This window comes from Echinops telfairi, unplaced genomic scaffold, assembly GCF_000313985.2.
Source record: "Echinops telfairi isolate 266 unplaced genomic scaffold, ASM31398v2 ScPeMD7_27;HRSCAF=92, whole genome shotgun sequence".
Taxonomy (NCBI): domain Eukaryota; kingdom Metazoa; phylum Chordata; class Mammalia; order Afrosoricida; family Tenrecidae; genus Echinops; species Echinops telfairi.
In genome coordinates, this window is record NW_022103924.1 from 255,531 (window position 1) to 274,209 (window position 18,679).

At 44.5% G+C, this 18,679-nt stretch overlaps 1 protein-coding gene and 1 pseudogene across 1 annotated transcript in view; both read right to left on the reverse strand.

The window, feature by feature from the left end:
• Nucleotides 1–4,558: 4,558 nt before the first annotated feature.
• Nucleotides 4,559–18,679, reverse strand: part of SEMA4D (semaphorin 4D) — an 88,787-nt gene continuing 74,666 nt past the window's right edge. Inside the window, exons 11-14 of the mRNA XM_030885418.2 lie at nt 15,631–15,746; nt 8,207–8,379; nt 8,051–8,094; nt 4,559–6,925 (exon numbers count right to left, since the gene is read on the reverse strand). Coding sequence (XP_030741278.1) covers nt 5,994–6,925; nt 8,051–8,094; nt 8,207–8,379; nt 15,631–15,746 — 1,265 coding nt within the window. The 3' untranslated portion in view covers nt 4,559–5,993. The remainder of the gene's footprint in view (nt 6,926–8,050; nt 8,095–8,206; nt 8,380–15,630; nt 15,747–18,679) is intronic.
• Nucleotides 9,524–9,942, reverse strand: LOC105979710 (annotated as a pseudogene).

Below are 18,679 nucleotides of genomic sequence, written 5' to 3' on the forward strand. Positions count from 1 at the left end.
CCACAGTTTCTGTTGTTCATCTCCTTTGGGGTGGGGGTCATTAAAATTATTTTTAAGGAATGTACTTGAGCATAGTAAAGCATTAAAAATGTTAAAGGAACACTTACATTTTCTCTTAACAAACTATCCATCTCATTCTGAGTGCATGGGAGATGAAAGAGAGAGGAAGAGATCATTAAAATGTGACCCCAGAGCAGGGTACCGTCAGCACTGTAGTGTCAGTGAGACTAGCCAATAGGAGCAGGCTCCAGAAAGGTCCTGAACATTGGCCTATGGCCCTCCTCCTCCCACCTGAAGTCTCTGGAAACACCTCACTTTTGTTCCCAGGCCTCTACACCTCTAAAGGGCTGTAACACGTCAAGGAACAGGGCTGACTAGGGCGTTCACCTCCTGCAGAGTGCCTCCCAGACTGAGGAGCCTCTGCTGGCGTGGGGTGAGGCTGGGCAGAGCTTTGGACCGTTACCAACCTGGCCTGGGCATGCATTGTCTCCCTTCACAGAGGTCGCCTCCTCACCCAGAGAAGGGATACACATTCCCGACTTGCCGGCTTTCTGCGCCCACCATCATGACAAGGGCGGGCTGGCCCATCTTGCGCCAAACCTATAGCAAGTAGCCTTCGAAGGACTCTTGATCCCTGGTCCGCGTCCATCTCACAGTGGGCAGGAAACAGGGACTATTACATAATGTCTTACATTAGCACTGAATGCAAGACACCCAGGTTACATTTGTGTGACAGCCCCAGGCCACATGAAGATCAAGCCGTGTGAAGAGCTTTGAGATTGTGGAAGCACGGTGGAGAGCCCCTCCATAACACTGACCCTACACTAGTCAGGGCCCAAGAGGAGTCACATGGTATAACAAACCCTCTCAGGAGAGGGCTGGTCTTTTTGTCGAATGCGACAAATAGGGAGTTTTAGGGAAGGCTACACCTCAAACAAGGAAGAATACCTTCTTCGGTGAGTCCTACACCGCTTCCAAAAAATGGGCCAAGACCACAGACGCATACCTGAATCAGAAGCGAGCCCAGTAGCTCCAACTGCATGTGTGTCTTTGCCTAAGTCCAAAGGCAGTGTGAGTGCTTAGGTGGGGCTGGGAACTGGCCGTGCAAACTCTTGGTGCTGTCCGGGCGGCCTCGGAGACCAGAAGGTAGAGATTACACACAAAGGAAAAGGATCTGCCTGGTAGGAGCAAACGGGTTTGGGCCAGTGCCTGGGGTCTCCAGTCTTGAGTTTCCAGCTCTTCTCTGCAGTATGCTCAGTCATGACCGAGGTGGGTGACAGAACATCCAGGTCCAAATTTGTGAATGGACTTGATATCTAGATGGGATTAAGTTGAAGGACTTGAGATGAGCCCTAGATTATCCAGGGGGCCCTAAATGAAGAGAAGATGACACATGGAGAGAGGGAATGTGCCCAGAAGAAAAGGCCGGAGTCATGGAGCTACAAGTCACTATGGCAGCCACAAGAAGGTAAGAGAGACAAAGAATAGACCCTCACGCAGAGCCTGCAGGGGGGAACTCAGTTCTATAGGCACCTTGATTTGGGCGTCTGGCCTCTAGAACTGTGAAAGAATACATGTCTGTTGTTTTATGCTATCCAGTTTAGGTGACATTGGCAACTATAGGACCTTCTTGCAACAGATAAGGCCAAGACTGAACTAGTTCTCCAATTCCCCCTCCCATGCTTTCTGGCCTGAAATCTGAGAGAGCTTGCACCAGGTTGAGGTGCACAGCCATCTTACATCAGGAACACTTCTCCAAAGTTCTCAGGAGCACCTTTCTGAAGGTTCTGCCCCACTGTGGCTGAGTGGTGAAGGCATCCACCCTGTTGGCAAGGCCCTTGCCTCTCAGTTCCAAGTGAAGTCTGGAAGTACTTGGGAGTGTGCCAGGCAATGGAAACTACCTCTCCCAGAACATGGGTACTCAGCCAGCCAATGGCTACAGGGAACACTGAATTTATTAATGGATTTAATACAGAGAACATATACTGCGTACCACACATTCCCTTAGATCAGTGGTTCTCAACCTTCCTCATGCTGTGGTGACCCCCCCAACCATAAAATTATTTCATTGCTATTTCATCACTGTAATTTTGCTACTGTTATGAATCGGGCGACCCCTGTGAAAGGTTTGTTCAACCTCCAAAGGGGTCACAACCCACAGGTTGAAAACTGCTGCCTTAGATGATGCTTGTAAAGTTCTCTGCCTGGAGCCCAGCTTACAGTAGGAGTTCCACCAATGAACTTGTGGCAGTTTTAAAGCATGTCTTCTGAATGGGGCCCAGGCAAATCCTTCCTGACCAGAATCCACAGGGCGCTCCACTCAGGATTCAGCTGATGCAGGGTACACAAGTTGGGCAAAATTTCAGGACACCAGAACTCAGGAAAGGGCCCTTTTCCAGGTGCTCCAGAAGGTCACATGAGGATGCCTTTCTCCATGGCATTGAGAATGCTCAGCCAGATTCTGCTCTTTGTGAAATCTTTGATGCCCATATGTCCCCAGACCACATGAACACCACAGGAAATCTAATCGGAATTATGGTTTAAGTAGAAAACTGTCCCATGAGAGGGGAAAGATGGCCCCAGAAAGTTTATGCTCTTTCCTGAAATTCCATGGTCTAACTTTCATTAGAGAGCTCTGACACAACTTACAACGGCCGTGATGAGTCACGATAGGAGAGAGAAAACCTCAGTCAGGGCTGGCTCCAGGCGACCCAGACGGGTTACAAAGCCAGTGGCAGCTCTTGACACCCTCAGGTAGGTCTGAGATTGAAAATCACAACAAAGAAAATTTGATGCTCAGAGCCTCTTCGGAACCTGGGCCTGAGGCATCCTTGGGTGTCCAGCTCAGGTTTAGTCCACGGTATGGCACACACCCAGACCGTATGCACGGCCTTTCCAAAATGTGTCTCCATAAAGCTTCACACGCAGAAGTCACGTTCACGTCACTCGCCGTGACTTGGGCAGGACGACCAAATGCAAACAGACCTGCTGGATCTACTGCAGAAGCACAGGCCAAACAAAGTTTCCCAGTGCTTATTTCAAAAGCAGGGGGCGGGGGGGAGGACAGGCAGCAAGTCAAAATTTAGTAGTATTTAATAGATTCAAATCTTGAGACAAATGTGTTTTCATGCCTCACGATTTATTTTCTTCATCAGGTTAAGTACCATGGGTCTGTACCATTTCCTTTCTGTATTTATTGACTAATTAAAAATCCCCTTAGTTAGGGGCCCCCAGGCCCTGCCTAAAGCCTAGGAAACATTTGGAACTTGGTTTTGGCCATCTTTGAAGAGCAGATGCCCAATATTAACCTACCTCTTCTGTCTTTGGTAGATGGGGATACTAGACTTTACATGCATCATGAAAGTAACAATTTACAAAATTCTTATTTTGAGAGCTCTGAAGTTAATTTTAAAGTTTCCACACCACATATATGGACCTCGATTGTTAACAGAAATCTATGTAATCTTCTATGCCAGGGGCTGGGACATGACAGCCAAATCCAGCCCCTAACTTTTGTAGAATTCGTAGTTTATTATTTCACATTCAGTTGCATGCTGTCTGTGGCTGCTTTCGCAACATCAGAGTGGTTGTAACCATCTAACACCAAAAGCTGGGCACGTTTATTATCGGGCTCTCACTGGAGAACGGTATTGACCCTTGCTGTAGACTATTCATAACTTCCACATTTTCCATCAGGTCTAAACCAAAGCCATGGCCATCGAGTCAGAAAGAGAAATGGCTCCATAGGGTTTCCAAGGCTATACAGCTTTACAAGAGCAGACAGCGCATAGTTTTCCCCTGGAAGAAGAACTGGTGGGATCCAACAACTAACCTTTCTGTTATAAGCTATTATCCCTTGATCACACAGTAACAGCATGGAATAGCCTTCCCTATGGGATGCAGACCGAGGCAATACATGGGATCAAAGCACATGGCAGCATATGTATGTCCACCAATGAAGACTTGCCAACCACCCACATTTACAGGCACCTGTTATAGCCTCCTACACTAGCCAGCCAGGCCTCTGGAGGGAGATAGGTCCAGATGAGGGCATGGTGGGTGTGCTACTCACAGAGTGTGCTACTCACCTGTGGCCTGACAGAAGAGTTGGAATGTCCCCAGGGCATGCACGTGCTGTGCCTGGTCACTTAGGATGGGTGGCAGCAAGGTGACTGCTGAGGTCTCAGAGCCCAAGTTCAAGGATGGCCAGGGGCTCTGGGGAGAAGATGACTCAGGACCCAGACAGGACAGGGAGGAAGAGCCGGGAGGAAGGAAGGGTTTAGGAGATAAGGCTGCGAGACATAAGAGGACAGAAAAGAGCACACAGGAAACCTGGTCAGGACTGTATCACATTCTGAAGAAAGTAGAACTGAACCAGGACATTGACACATGACGGAAAGTGACACCACAGGGTGTCTCACACCTTCTACCCCTGGCCCTTGAGAGTCATGCTGTAAAATGAGTGGAAGCCACCTTACACACAACACGTATTTAGCTTCAACATTGTGCAGACAAGAGGCATCCAAATGGAGCTCATCTTAATAAAGTTTTTCCCAAATTGAGGATATATGATTCTTATTTATTCAGTTCCTTCTCATATCTATACACATCAAAGTAGAAAAATAAAAACAAAGTAAATCTTATAAAACACAAATGTTTACATCAAAATGGTCCAATCATATGCTGGAAGGTAAGACTGACTACACAGGCACACAAATCCAGAGTTCTTTTTCTTTGCCCTGGAAGAAAATCTCTTCGGATGGTATTTACAAAGACTTGGAGGCAGGGAGGGAGGACAGTGATAGGTAACAAGCAAATGGTGGCACTGTACCACCTACTTCAACTTCACTGCTCGAGGCAGGTCTGGCATGGTGAACAGTCTGTCCCAAACCTGCGGTAGAGGCCTTCTATCTACCATCGCGCAGGCCATTTCCAGCTGTGGAGGAGCACAAGCAGTACATTTGGACAGGGAGTGGATATGAGATCACATCAAAGGAGATGTTCAGAGAGCCAGAGAAGCCCTCCCTCTGCTTTGTGGCCAGGAGGTCGCAGCCAGTGACCGTGTACAGCCAATTGTAATGCACTGGCTCAACGTGCAGCCAGTGTCAACCTGACTGCGCTTCACTGGGGCCCACACGGCCATCCTCCCAGCTCAGAACCCTAAACTCATTGTTTGAATGTGTGGTAGTCCTCGGCTGCTTTCTCCTCTTCAGAAAGTTTTGAAAAAGAATAAAGAAAAAAAATACAGAAAACTTTTCCGAAAGCCAACATTTCCCACAAGAAATGAAGGGAAAAAAGTGTTCCGGAGACAGTTTGGGTTTATACTTCTAAAAGCACAAAGAACACATTTAGCAAAAGTAAGTTTATCCCTGAGAATCATTAACAATTTAAGCCATACTTGTTATAATACATAATGATGGAGAAGAAAAATTTGTATCTGCTTCAATAATTAAAAAAAAAATTAGCTAAAACACTTAATGAAAGCAAAATTTAAAAAAAAACTGCAAGAAAAAGTTCATGCTGTATGTTACCAAACGTATAAGCTAAAATGTTACTTCCACTCTGGAATTAAACTGTATGTTAATGGCTGCAATGAGAAGGAGGGATTGGCATTAAACTTGATTGCATTTGTGTCCTTCCCAATGAAAGCCAGACCTCAGATGGACTGGTGGCTCTACCAGCAGGTGCAGTTTCAAGCACTGTGGCCACCTGAGGCATGCAGGACCAGGGCGTCACGCTGCCTGCCGCTTCCCAAAGAGGCAAAGAGAAACCGAGTCATAATCTCAACCCAACAGACAGACAAGAAAACACGACTGGAGGCTTGCTTGAGGGATCTTCCCTAAGCAAGGTGGGGCCTGATGGGATGGCTGTTTGGTAGAGTACAAGAGGTACCCATGTGTGGATGGACCGCCTTACAACTTGATGGGTCCTTGCTCAGCCAGCCAGCCAGGATAACTTAACCAGGCATCTGGGGAAGAGAAATGGCTGGCTTCTCAGTCTCCATCGACGTCGGAGTCCGCGTACTTCAGCTCGCACTTGACATCAAATGGTTTGTCCTTGGCAGAAAGCTCATCCATCCTCTGGGAGTCCTCTGGGTCGGTGGGGAGCTTGCTGGTGATGGTGTCCTGCTCAGTCTCATAGCCTGTGTCCAGAGCCAGTTTGGGCTGTTCTCCATATTGCTGAGAGAAGCTCCCCTGCGCCACCAATGTTTCCTTCACATTCTGCTCACAATCAGAAAAATCCGATTTGGGCTTTTTCTTTCCCAGTAACATAATGGCGCGGAATTTTAAACACTGTCCAGGCAGGTAGCCTTTGTAGCAGTTGTAGGAAAAGAGACAGAGGAACAGTGCAAAGAAGAAGAGGAAAAGAAACATGAGGAGGCGGTTGTCACTGGACTTGAGATACATGGTCTTCTCAGAGTGGATTTGTGGGATTGTGTTGATGACAATCTTTGGTTGGCAGGGAGTGCTTGTTGGCACAAGGTGGGAGGGTGGGGTCATCACAGCTCTAAGTGTAGTGATCCGCACAGTGGGCATCTGAGGAGAAGTCCCTAGAGTGGCCTCTGCCAACACTTCGGGGCCAAATTTACTACCTTCTGTTTGAATTGCTGAAAGGGTGGGAGCTGCTGGCGTGTGCAAGATCAACTTCACTTCCAAAACATGTTTAGCAAGCAATTGTGAAACCGTCTTATTATTCACTGTTTCTTCTGACAGACACTGGTAAACCCCACTGTCTTCTTTGGACAAATTAAAGATCAGCAGGTTGTCCCTGCCCACCAAAATGTACTTAGTAGAGTTGTTAGCATTTAACACACTGTTCTGGAACTTCCATACCACTTGAGCCAAGTTGGACTTCTGGGAACATCTGAGCTCTGCTGTACCACCATGCTTGAAAAAATGCTGCCAGTAACTTTCCTTAACTCTATCTGTAATATATCAAAATAAACGTGCACAGCATCAACAACCTGCTTGTTAGTTTGTTTCTTCTCAACCATGTTCACATGCACAAAACAGCCACTAGAGCAGCATGGAATCATACAGAGCAACAAGAACATGCATGACTAAACAGCAAAGATGAACCCCGGCTGGCAGTCCCTGTGTAGAAAGAAATCACAGAAACTCCTTTTATCCCCTTGTTTCTGCTCATGACTCCTTTCAATGCACCATGCACCTTTATCCTAACCATTTCCTAATTTAGTGATGGCAATACTAAATGAGCCTGTAGCATAAGCTACTAGTGGGCACATCTGTCTGTAGCAGTGGTTGGGAGGACAGTATATAGACTATCAAAGAAAGTGCATTCCTAATACTATTGCATCTGGCATCCTACGACTACTTCATTGGGAATGCTACCTTGGTGTCTTGGCTCGCTACCTGCTACTGAGTCTAGGCAACCTTGTGCACAATGGCTCAAAATGCTGCACAGTCTTGCCCCATTGCCACATCAGGAATGGAGTGGACCTTTGTGATCCACAGGGATTTCATTGGCTGATTTTCCTAAGACATCAGCAAGCCTTTTTCCTAGTACTTGAAAGTCCCACTGCAGCCTGTTCAGCATCATAGCAACATGCAAATTTCTGTTTGCAAATGGGTGGTGGCTGTACATGAGGTACACTGGTTGAGAATTCACGAAAGGTGAGAAATACACTATTGAACTACCACTGCCCTTGTGGACTGATTAATTGTGGCCTCCTTTCTTCCTCCTCAAAGTAGATTTGGGTGATTTTTTTTTTTAAACGAGCCCCTAACTACCCCCCACCCCACGACATGCTAAAACAAAGTGATGAAAAGCACATTTGTAGAGAGAGTGCTTTTGGGCAAACAAGCCAATTCTGAATGGTTTCAAGCAATTTCTTTCTTTGCAATAAAAGGAATAGAGAAATACCATAGCTTCTGCTATAGGGTGCTTGCTTCAGTGCCAAGCAGAGGCAGAGAAAGATATGAAATGTACCACCCCCACCCCGCTAAAAAACAAACAAAATTACAACACTGAAATGGGGTTTAGACCCTCATTATTTCTCAAGGAGCTGTAGTAAGAGTTAATGACTCACCAGGGCAGGCAGAGACATCACCACTCATGTTCTGAATCAAATCCCTGTAAAACAACCAGGTAAAGATTACAAACACATTTGTGCTTTCTGCTGTAGGGGTGGCAGGGATGATGGAGTGCAGGGGACATCACATAGGTATATTAAGCTGACAGTTACCTGCCAGGTATGGGTTCCTGGTGCAGCGCAACACACGTGGCAACATGTGGACTCCAGGCACAGTAGGGGTCCCGTGCTAACACACAGTCCACACATGTGATGTGCTTCCCACAGAAGGCCACAGCACCCTGGATCATGCCTGAGTTAGAGCCAGCATAGACAAACTTTTTGCCCTGTGAATAGTAAACAGGTGAGAACAGGCATTTGGTAGGAAGGTAAGTCAAAAGCTGTTGGGATGTAGTTCATCCATGCATGAGTTTATTCTACATAAAATATGCATAAACAAGTCTTTGTGATTAGTAGAGGGCTTCAGACAAAGTCTCTCAATACCGTTCTATTAGTCTCATTAGGATGCCTTCAGAAACAAGGTCCCATAAAAACAATGGCTTCTGTGGAGGTCTGGTGGGTCAGTAAAGTTCAGGAGGTTATGGTAACTTTGCTGGGGGTTAGGGGTGGGGGAAGTGGGACTAGGTTCTAAAGGAGTAATTAAAAAAAAAAATCATTTTACTGGGGGCTCTTTTTTTTAAGTGAGAATAAATCATTTATTAAAACATCATGTGATAGAATACACTTTCTGAGCCAATAGTACAGTGGTAAACATTTCACCTCATTGACATTCCACATAAAACCCAGTTAAATTGTAACATAATCTGGCCAGAATTGGAAAACATGTATGCTTTAATCACTCAATGGCTTAATAGGTAAATGAGTGCAGATCTAGGTTTTCTTGCTGAGTTAAAGAATATGACAATCTAAAAGGTGATCAAAATCCCATGTGCCTGCAAGTTAAATTTTATTTACCCTGGATTCATTGGTATATGTCCAACTTAAAGTTAGTTACCTTCATTAACTATTACCTCCTCCTCTCCACACAAAAAAATTATATATCATTAATATATAATCTATATGTCAGGGACAAAAATTAAGGATATGAGTTGAATTTCAAACCATGCCTTTTACTGTTATTCTCTCTTTTTAACTGATCACTCATAAGCATGCAAACAACTGTCCTCTGCAACAGGTAAATTAAAAAGGGCATTCAATTTGTAGTTCTCTCCTAGAACACAGTGTGTGTGTGATGCATAACACAAAATAGGAAAAACCATCGTTAATAAATTATCTTAATTGCAAAGACTTTTCTGAAAATAAAACTTGACAAAGTGTGAAGCCATGCTTTTAATGAGTGCCATAGGATTACCAGTTCCTCCCAGCCGATTTCAGGCACCGCCTCGGGGAGTGCTGAGGCCTACGCCGGGCCCTGATGACAAGGTCCCCCAGGGCTCCAGACAAGGGCACTGAGATCGCCTTCCTCCACTCTCATTTGCTGATTCTTTGGACCACCCATCTTGCTGGCAGAAGGGGCAGCCGTTGTACTGTCTCATGCACAAGGGCATGCAGCCGTTGTGGAAGGAGTGATTACCTTCTCCCCAGACCACTTAAAACCAAGGGAAATCACTCATGATCTGGAACTCGGTCTCAAACTTGAGTTTTGTCCCTTCCTTGACCAACTGAACAACACATTCCTCTTGTTTGTTTTCAGCTTGACATCTAAGGCAGGCATCCATCACCCGGACCCTGCAGATGGCACACGTATAGCACTCTACGTCCCAGCTCCACATGGCAACCACATTCCACTTCATGTGGGAAAACATTTTATTGGCCCTTGACTTGGAGCCCGTGCCCTGGGAGTGAGAAAAGAGGATGCCTGGCTCCTTGCCGTCGTCCATGTCGGCCATCGCAGTGGCTCTGAGCCTGGAGCAGAGACATTGGCCTGGAGAGGAGGGCAGCTATGGCGGCACCGTGGGGCCACCGGACAGAACCGCTCTTACAGCTCCTATCACATTCCACACATCAATTGTATCAAGCATATTTGTACACATGTTGCCATCATCATTTTCTAAACATTGACTTTCTATTTGAGCCCTTGGTATCAGCTCCTCTCTTTTCTCTCCCTCCTCCCACCAAGTAATCTTGATAGATTTTCTTGAAGAACAGGATGATCACTGGGGCTTATTATGAAAAGGTTTTAAGAAAATGGAAAACTACATTGCTAAGAAAAAGGCCAGAAAGTTGCATTGAAGAATTTTTTTCCCATCACAACAATGCACCCAGTCATTCTTTAAGAGTATAAAGGGCTGCACATAAGAATTTCACTGGGATACCGAAAACCCATCCACTACAGCCTTGGTCTTGCCCCTCACACTTCTTGCCCCCCAAATTAAAAGAAAAAGAAGAGGAACACAATTTGAGTCTTGTGAGGATGCCACAATTGCTGTTTTGACTGGTACAAATCAAAGAGTGCAGAATCCTTGAGGGAAGGTTAGCAAGATGGAAGCACTTGCATCTACACGTGTTTGGAGCTGGAAGGGAGAGGGGTTGGGAAACAATGACTTCACATTCTGGTAAAGGTGGCTGTTCCTCTTATAGCAATACTTTTTGACTGCATATTGAGTAGGATCCCAGAAAATGTCGACAAAGCACTTTCAAGCTATCCAGGAAGGTAAGTCCACATAATTTAGAATTGTTGAGTCACTGGGTGGAGCAAGCAGTTACGTGTTTGCCTGCTAGCTGAAAGGCTGGAGGCCTAAGTTACTTTGGGAAAAAGGCCTGATGGTCGATCTACTTGTGAGAAAAAAAAAAAGTCAGTCCTTGGCAACCCTGTAAGCCAAATTCTAACTGGACACGTGTGCGATTACCAGAGTCAGACGTGTCCATGGCAAGTGGTTCCTTATTCCCAGATTCCTTTGTCTGTTATGGTACACATTTTACGCCAGACTCTACTACCAGATAAAACCATCATACACGTCTGCCAGCACACCCAGCACAGGCAAAGTATCTGGCCTCGGTTGCCACTCAACTCAGGCTTACTGATTTTTTTTCTTTCACTAAATTCTGACGCTGTGGTTTCACCATATGCAATAAAATGCAGAAATCTGAAAGAACAGCAAAATCTGTCCAGCTTTAAAATAAGCTAGTCCCTGGCTTTTAGCCCATCCTTTGCCTGTTATCTGTGTCAAAAGATTCCCAAACTTATGAACAAATTGGTGTTTTATAGTCAAGTGAAACATTATTTTATCCTTAAAGGAGTCTGTTATTAATGTCAGTCAGGCTTAAGATAAAAGTCCTTGGTGCTAACGAAGGTTTACAAAACATCAACGTCCCATAAGATTGCAGACCTGTCTGTGGGAGAAGCACCAATGCATTGTGGAGCTCAGGTATGTGCACAGGTGAGTCAATTTGGACTCACAGTGACCGTAGGACAGGGTAGACCTGCTCCCGTGGGTTTCCGAGACTCCAACTCTTTACAGGAGTAGATTGCGTCATCTGTTTCCTTCAGAGTGGCTGGTGGCTTTGAACTGCTGACCTTGCAGTTTGCAGACCAACTTGTAACCCACTATGCCATTAGGCTCCTATGTGGCACACAGGAAAAAGGAATTCTCTCTTTGTCAATGAACATTATGATTTCAAACAGTGGAAAGAGCTGGGCCTCATCGTGGCATAGACACGTTCTTGTAAAAATGGGAAGAGGCCAATTTATAAGAGGATGATGCTTTTTTTGAGGGGGTGAGGTGGGGGTGGGGGGAATCATGTGGCTTGTGTAGAAAGGTTGATCCAGAGAAAGGCTGACTTGGGTTATTTAAAAAGTCTAACTGGCTCCTGTGGGGAAAACTCCACAAGGGTTTCAGACAGTTAATGTAGATCATAGTCCTGGGGCACCCAAGGGGAAGTCCTGCCTGAGAATACCCTCCAAGAAGGAGGAAGTGGCTGTATATCTGAGTGTAGAGAAGATCCAGTTTAGCACAGGCCAGCCTTCTGCCTTGTGGGTCACCTGACTCCTAGAGCCCATTCCTCCTACCAAGCCACTGAAGACCAAATGGAACAGAGAAAAGGAAAGCACCTTGGAACCGCGGAGCCCCACTAAACCCAGTGCAGAAGGAACATGAGCAAGGGGCAATGCACAAGAATACTCAGTGAGAACTGTTGCCAGTTAGGTCTACCACAGGGGGCTAGAATTAGTGCGAGAAGCATACTGAGAAACAAAATAGGTGTGCACACACAAGACAGCTCCCTCACTTAGCTAATAGTGACTTGGGGGACTTCTGAAATCGCTATAGAGCACAGTTCTAGTCAGACACACATGGGATGGACATGAGTACAATCCACTTGATGATGGCAGGTTTTGTAGTCCTTGGATGGTGCAAATGTTTCTGCACTGCTGGTAACAGGAAGGTTTGTGTTTCAAGACAATGCCAAGACTGCTTATTAAAAAGTCCTGGTGATCTATTTCCAAAAAAATTCAACCACTTGAAAATCCTATGAAGCCCAATTCTACTTTGATATACATGTGAGCTGAAGTTTACTCATCAACTCCTTTTATAAGTGGTGGTTTTAACAGTGTTCATGAATACTTTGGCACAACTCCCTCCAAGAGGTAGCATGTAGCCACCATCCCCACGTTCAGTATATGGGCTGCATGACATGACTCAAATCTAATAACTATAGGATAGGAAAAGAAACTGACTTTAAGCCAAGTGATCAGATCCCTTTCTCTCTGTGTCTGTGCACGGCTGGTGGGGGAAGTGGGGAGGATGACAGCCTGATTGGCCCTGGGCCCACCCACTAGCTACAGCAAACAGTGTATGGAACTAATTGCTCTCTGAAGCTCTCTAAAGGGCTAAAGCTGTGGCATTAGCTGAAGAGAGCTGCTAAGGAGCATTTCAGGTTTAACCTGAAAGCCTTGCACCAGAAACCACAGGGCACAATAGGACAATGGAACGTAAGGCTTTCATAAGTAGAAGGCTGAGGATCGGGGTAAGCCCACTAACAGGGAGATGCACCATGTGCCACTATTCAAATTCTCTTCTGGCCTGGTGGTGCCAACGCCCAGAATCCAGTCAGCCCAGCAGGCTGCAGAGGACAATTCATCCAAGGGGCTTCCTGTGCCGTGACTTGAAGCAGGAACGCCCCTGCCCTGGGTTGGCTTTCTCACACAGAGTCCTTCAGAGGTGCTGTGCCACAGAGGGACAGAGCAGCTCCAGTTTTGTAAGCACTTCCTGCGTGTTGTATCCTATGCCCCACACTATACACAAGGACCATATCATTTAATTCTAAGAACAACCCAGTGAAGAGAGACACCCCATTGCAGAGGTGGGGAACCCGAGGCACAGAGTGCATAACCAACCAGCCTGCCAAGGCTCGCATAGTCATACACAATGGAAGTGGGATTCAGACCAGGCAATCTGGTAACTGTATTCTTCCTCACTGCCCATCTACAGCACCCATTTCCCAGTCACAGCAGACATGGAGGGAAATAGCATGTGACAAGGGTTGGCAAACTATGGCCAATTCAGCTCCCACTCTGTCTTAAAATGGCAAGTGATTTTGGGGAGGGAAGTCAAAAGAAACATATTTTACGATGTGAAAAATTATATGAACTGCAAAGTTGCATGTCTACCAATAAGTTATCACTGGTATGCAGGCACATTAAGTCATTCATGGACCGCTTGTGGTATTCTTGTGTTATACCAGTTAAGTTGAGTTGTGGCCAAGACTGCATAGCCCACAAAGCCAAACATAATTACCATCTGGCACTGTATAGAAAAAGATTTTCAACTTTGATGTGTGAGAAAATACTTTGTAAGCTAAAATAATTTACAGATGCTATATGCTACCATTAAAGGGACTTGTTGGTGTAGTAAGTTATAAGGAGGTTTGCTAACCACAAGGTCCACAGTTCTAACCCACTAACTATTCCATGAGTGAAACATAAGGCTTTCTGCTCCCATAAGAATTTAGAGTCTGCATTTATATAGGTTTAAATATAGGCATGTACATATGTACATAATTATATTTATATATAATGATATGGAAATAGAATATACAATGATATGGAAATAGATTGATGTACATATATTTATATGTTAAGCATTAAGGTAGTGCACGGACACTGGGCCTCTACTCAAGGATTCCCTCAATGCAAGAACACTTTGTTCTAATAACCTGTCACTCTGTAATGCTCATCTTCCCTGACATGATTGCTAAAGACAAAATAGGTGCATAAGCTAGTGGTGCCTGGCTGTCAAAAGTAGAGCATCTGGGGTCTTAAAGGCTTGAAGATAAATAAGCGGCCATCTAGCTGAGAAGCAACAAAGCCCACATGGAAGAAGCACACCAGCCTGTGTGATCATGATCTGTCAATGGGATCAGGTCTCAGGCATCAAAGACCCAGAGCAAAAAATCACAATGATGTGAATGAGGGGGAGGGCGGAGTGGAGACTCAAAGCCCATCTGTAGACAATTGGACTTCTCCTCACAGAAGGGTCACAAGGAAGAGACAAGCCAATCAGGGTGCAGTATAGCACTGATGAAATATACAACTTTCCTCTAGTTCTTTAATGCTTCCTTCCCACCACTATCATGACCCCAATTCTACCTCACAAATTTGGCTAGACCAGAGCATGTACATGGGTACAGATAAAAGCTCAAAACACAGGGAATCCAGGACAGATAAACCCCTCAGGGCTGAAAATGAGAGTAGCAATACCAGAAGGATAGGGGGAAGGTGGGGGGAGAAAGGGGGAACCGATCACAATGATCAATATATAACATGTTGTCCCCAGGGGGACAAACATCAGAAAAGTGAGTGAAGGGAGACAGTGTTCAGTGTAAGACATGAAAAAAATAATAATTCATAAATTACCAAGGGTTCATGAGGGAAGGAGACAAAAAAAAAGATGATACCAAGGGCTCAAGTAGAAAGAAAATGTTTTGAAAATTATGATGGGAATATATGTACAAATGTGCTTGACACAATGAGTGTATGTATGGATTGTGATAAGCGCTGTAAGCGACCCCAATAGAATGATTCAAATAAAAGATTTATAGTCTGGAAAACCCAAAGGGGGTCTTCTACTCTATCCTATAGGGTCAATATGTGTTGGAGTTGACTCAATGTCAGTGAGTTTCCATGTATTATCACTATTTTTACATATTGCCTGATATTAATGCTATCAGGAAGCTGATATTCATAGCAGAATTAATAGCACAACTCCCAGACACAATCTACAATCGCATCACGTTTATGTATAAGACAATGTCTTTATAGGAAAGCACACAGATGATAATAACAGCATTCTATCTGCTTAATCCAAACAAAAAGGTGCTGGAAACTTTCAATAGACACCTGCATTTCCCTAGATTTGTTCTCTCACTGTCCCAAATTTCAAACCACATGGCTGACAGAACCATTTTTGAAGAGCCTGAATGTCAGCTCATTTTGCACATCAAGAAACTAACACCAGAATCAATGCCCCAGGTCCCACTGCCAAGGGTAGAGTTGGGCCTGGGTGCCTGCTCCAGACTCAAGGACTCTCAGATCACCAAGAGAGTGCACCTCAAGGCCCAACATCACATTCCAACTTTACCTTTTTTGAAGATAGCAGTAGGGCCCGGACTGGCGCAAAGTCCTGGAACAGTTGTGTCTCCTCGATGATGTGCATGCTGTTTTCCAGGCTGATGGCTTTGTGCAGGGCACCTTTGTCTGTAATGTTAAGGGCCCACAAGTTAGTGATGGAGCCCAAGAGGGGAATCAAGGGGAGTCCAGCTATACTAACAAAAGCAACCAATGCTCTCTCCTGTATTCTCAACTAATCTCCCAAAGACATATTCTTTATGTCTATTTCCCCATTGTTTGTTACTGGTTCGTATTAGCCATTTCCCATGTGTGGTAGTTACATAATCTATTGTCAACTTGAGACTTAAGAGTGTAGTGGTGGAGTTTAACCTGCCAATCAGGTCACAGCTTGATGACCTCATTTGGAGCCGCTAAGGAGATAATAGCTTGCTGGAGGCAGGACACACACCCTCTCCCTAAGACGTATTCATGATGACAAGACACATGGAGCTACACTAGAGCCCTGGAGGTTGAGAAGCCACGTGGAGATCCACGCCAGTGCTAAGATGCTTACACCACCACATCATCCACAAGACTTTTCACCCACTGGCCTGTGATCTTCCTGAATTTGGCATCATTGCATGCGTTGTGTGAGTCTGAAGAGGAATTTATACATTGGTATCAGACATGGGCTAATATTGGACTTATGAACTTGATCTGAAGTGGGCTAGGATATTTTCTCAATATACAATTGCTCTTGTATATAAAGCTTTCTTATACATGTATGCGTCTCCCTGGATTTGTTTCTCCTATCAACCCAGACTAACACGTCATGCCACTAGTTGAAGACCTCTACCTGACTCAGTAGTGTATTCACCACTCGTAGCTGCACCATGATGCTGTGGAAAAAGCAGTCAATCATAGTACACAAAAAAGCATGAAAAACCCCAAACACCCAAACGCAATGGAATAATCTGAAAAAGTGGCCCTCGAATGAGCAGAAATAGAAATCAGTTAAATGGCGTTGAGGTGCCTTTCAACAAATAGGAAGAATGTTTGTGAGAACAATGGGAAAAACTTGAAAAACTAGGAATTCTACCCCAAATGGAATTCCAGAAGACAAAAGAATTAGACAACATCATAAAAGACCTGGGAAACAGACGGAAACAAACAAACAAACAAACAAACAAAGAAGGAAGCAAAAGACAACTCCTCTGACTAACTGAGGAGAGAAACCATTCACAAATAAAGCAGAGGAATCCAAAGAAAGCCTGAGAATGATGTGGGACACTAACGATCGGAAAAACTTACATCCTACTGGGATCCTGGAGCAAGAAGGAACAAAGCAATCCACAGAGAAAATATTTTAAGAAATCATGGAAGAAAATGTACCCAGCACCATGTAGGAGAAAATAACTAGTGAAGAAGCTGAGAGAGCTCCAAAGAGGAAAAATATCAACAGAAAAATACTGAAACAAACTCTCTAATTTCAAGGAAAAGGAGAGAATCTTAAAAGCAGTTATGCAAAAAAGAACACTAAAAAAGTAAAGTCGGTAAGAATATGTTCAGACTTCTCAGCAGAAATCATACTCGAAGGAGACAAGGGAATGACTTCTATAAAATTCTGTGAAAAACAAAACAAAAAACCCCTGCCAACTAAGAGTCACAAAGCAATATTATCACAAAAACATGAAGGAGAAATAAAAGTATTTTCAGACAAGGAAAAGTTAAAAGGAATGTTTAAAAATAAGTTAAGTATTATAGAGGATACTAATGGGAACACTATGGACAGAGACTCAACAATTCTACGACCATCACACAGGGTACCACCACCTGGAAAACAATATTAAAAACCACATTCAAAACAACACACAAATAGAGCAGGAACAACGATAACAATAAAATCACACACGGAGAACAAAATAAAACAAAAAATATACACAACAAAATAACATTGATTATCAATAAATGAAATACACCACTCAAGAGACGGACTGCAGCAGACTGGATCAGAAAACAAGACCCATCTATGTGCTGCTACAAGAGGCACATCTTAAAATCAAGGGCAAAAATAGACTAAAAATCAAAGGCTGGAGAAAAATTTACTAAGCCAATGAAAGTCACAAAATGAAGAATAGCAATACTAATCTCTGATAAAAGAGACTTACAGGCAAATAACACCATGAAAGACAAGAAAGAACACTACATAATCATTAAAGGAACAATAGAAAGAGACATAATAACCATATTACATATATTCCAATGAAAGATTCTTAAAATACATCAGTCAAACCCTCATAGCACTGGAGGGAAAAACAAACAGCTCTTCAGTAATAGTAGGAGACTTCAACACATCAGTCCCAAGGAAAGGATCATCAGGAAAGAAAGCCAACAGAGAAACAGAAGACCAGATCTCCTCGGCACATACAGAGCACTCTACGCAGCGGCATTATTCTTCAACAATATTCTTCTTCAGTGCACAGGCTACGTACTCTGGAATGGCTACAAAGCAAGTCTTAATATAAATGAAAAACACTGATATCTGTGATAGGTAGGCTTATTGTGCCAACCTGGCCAATAGGAACATGTGGGATTAATCAGGTTGCAGTTTGATTGGAGGGCAAAGAGAAAAATGACCCGCCTGGGGCTGGCCCTCGCTCTCTTGCTTTCTGGTGATTGGACCAATGTGTGGCTGCTTTACCTAGTTCTCTGCCTCAACTTGTGAGCTACACTACCCATGGATCATGTCGCTAGAGCTTGAGGTTCCTTTGAGACCTGCTTTGTCACGCTGTCAGTGTATACATCGCTTGAGCTTGAGGCTGGTAGATCCAGTTATCTTGCATTGCTTCAGTTTGATATTTCATCTGGGCTTGCTTTGCTAAGCTCCTGGGCTGTTGACTATTGGTGACCTGCCCTGCTGTTTGCTGCCTGTGGGCAGCATTGCCCGAGCAAAGACTCAGCTGTCTACTTCTTTGACCTTGGACCCCGCAGTGCTGGTGATCTGAAGGACTTCCAGTGTATTAACTGTTCCATGGAAGTGAGTTGAACTGAGCCCTCTGTACTGCTATGTGGACTAATTA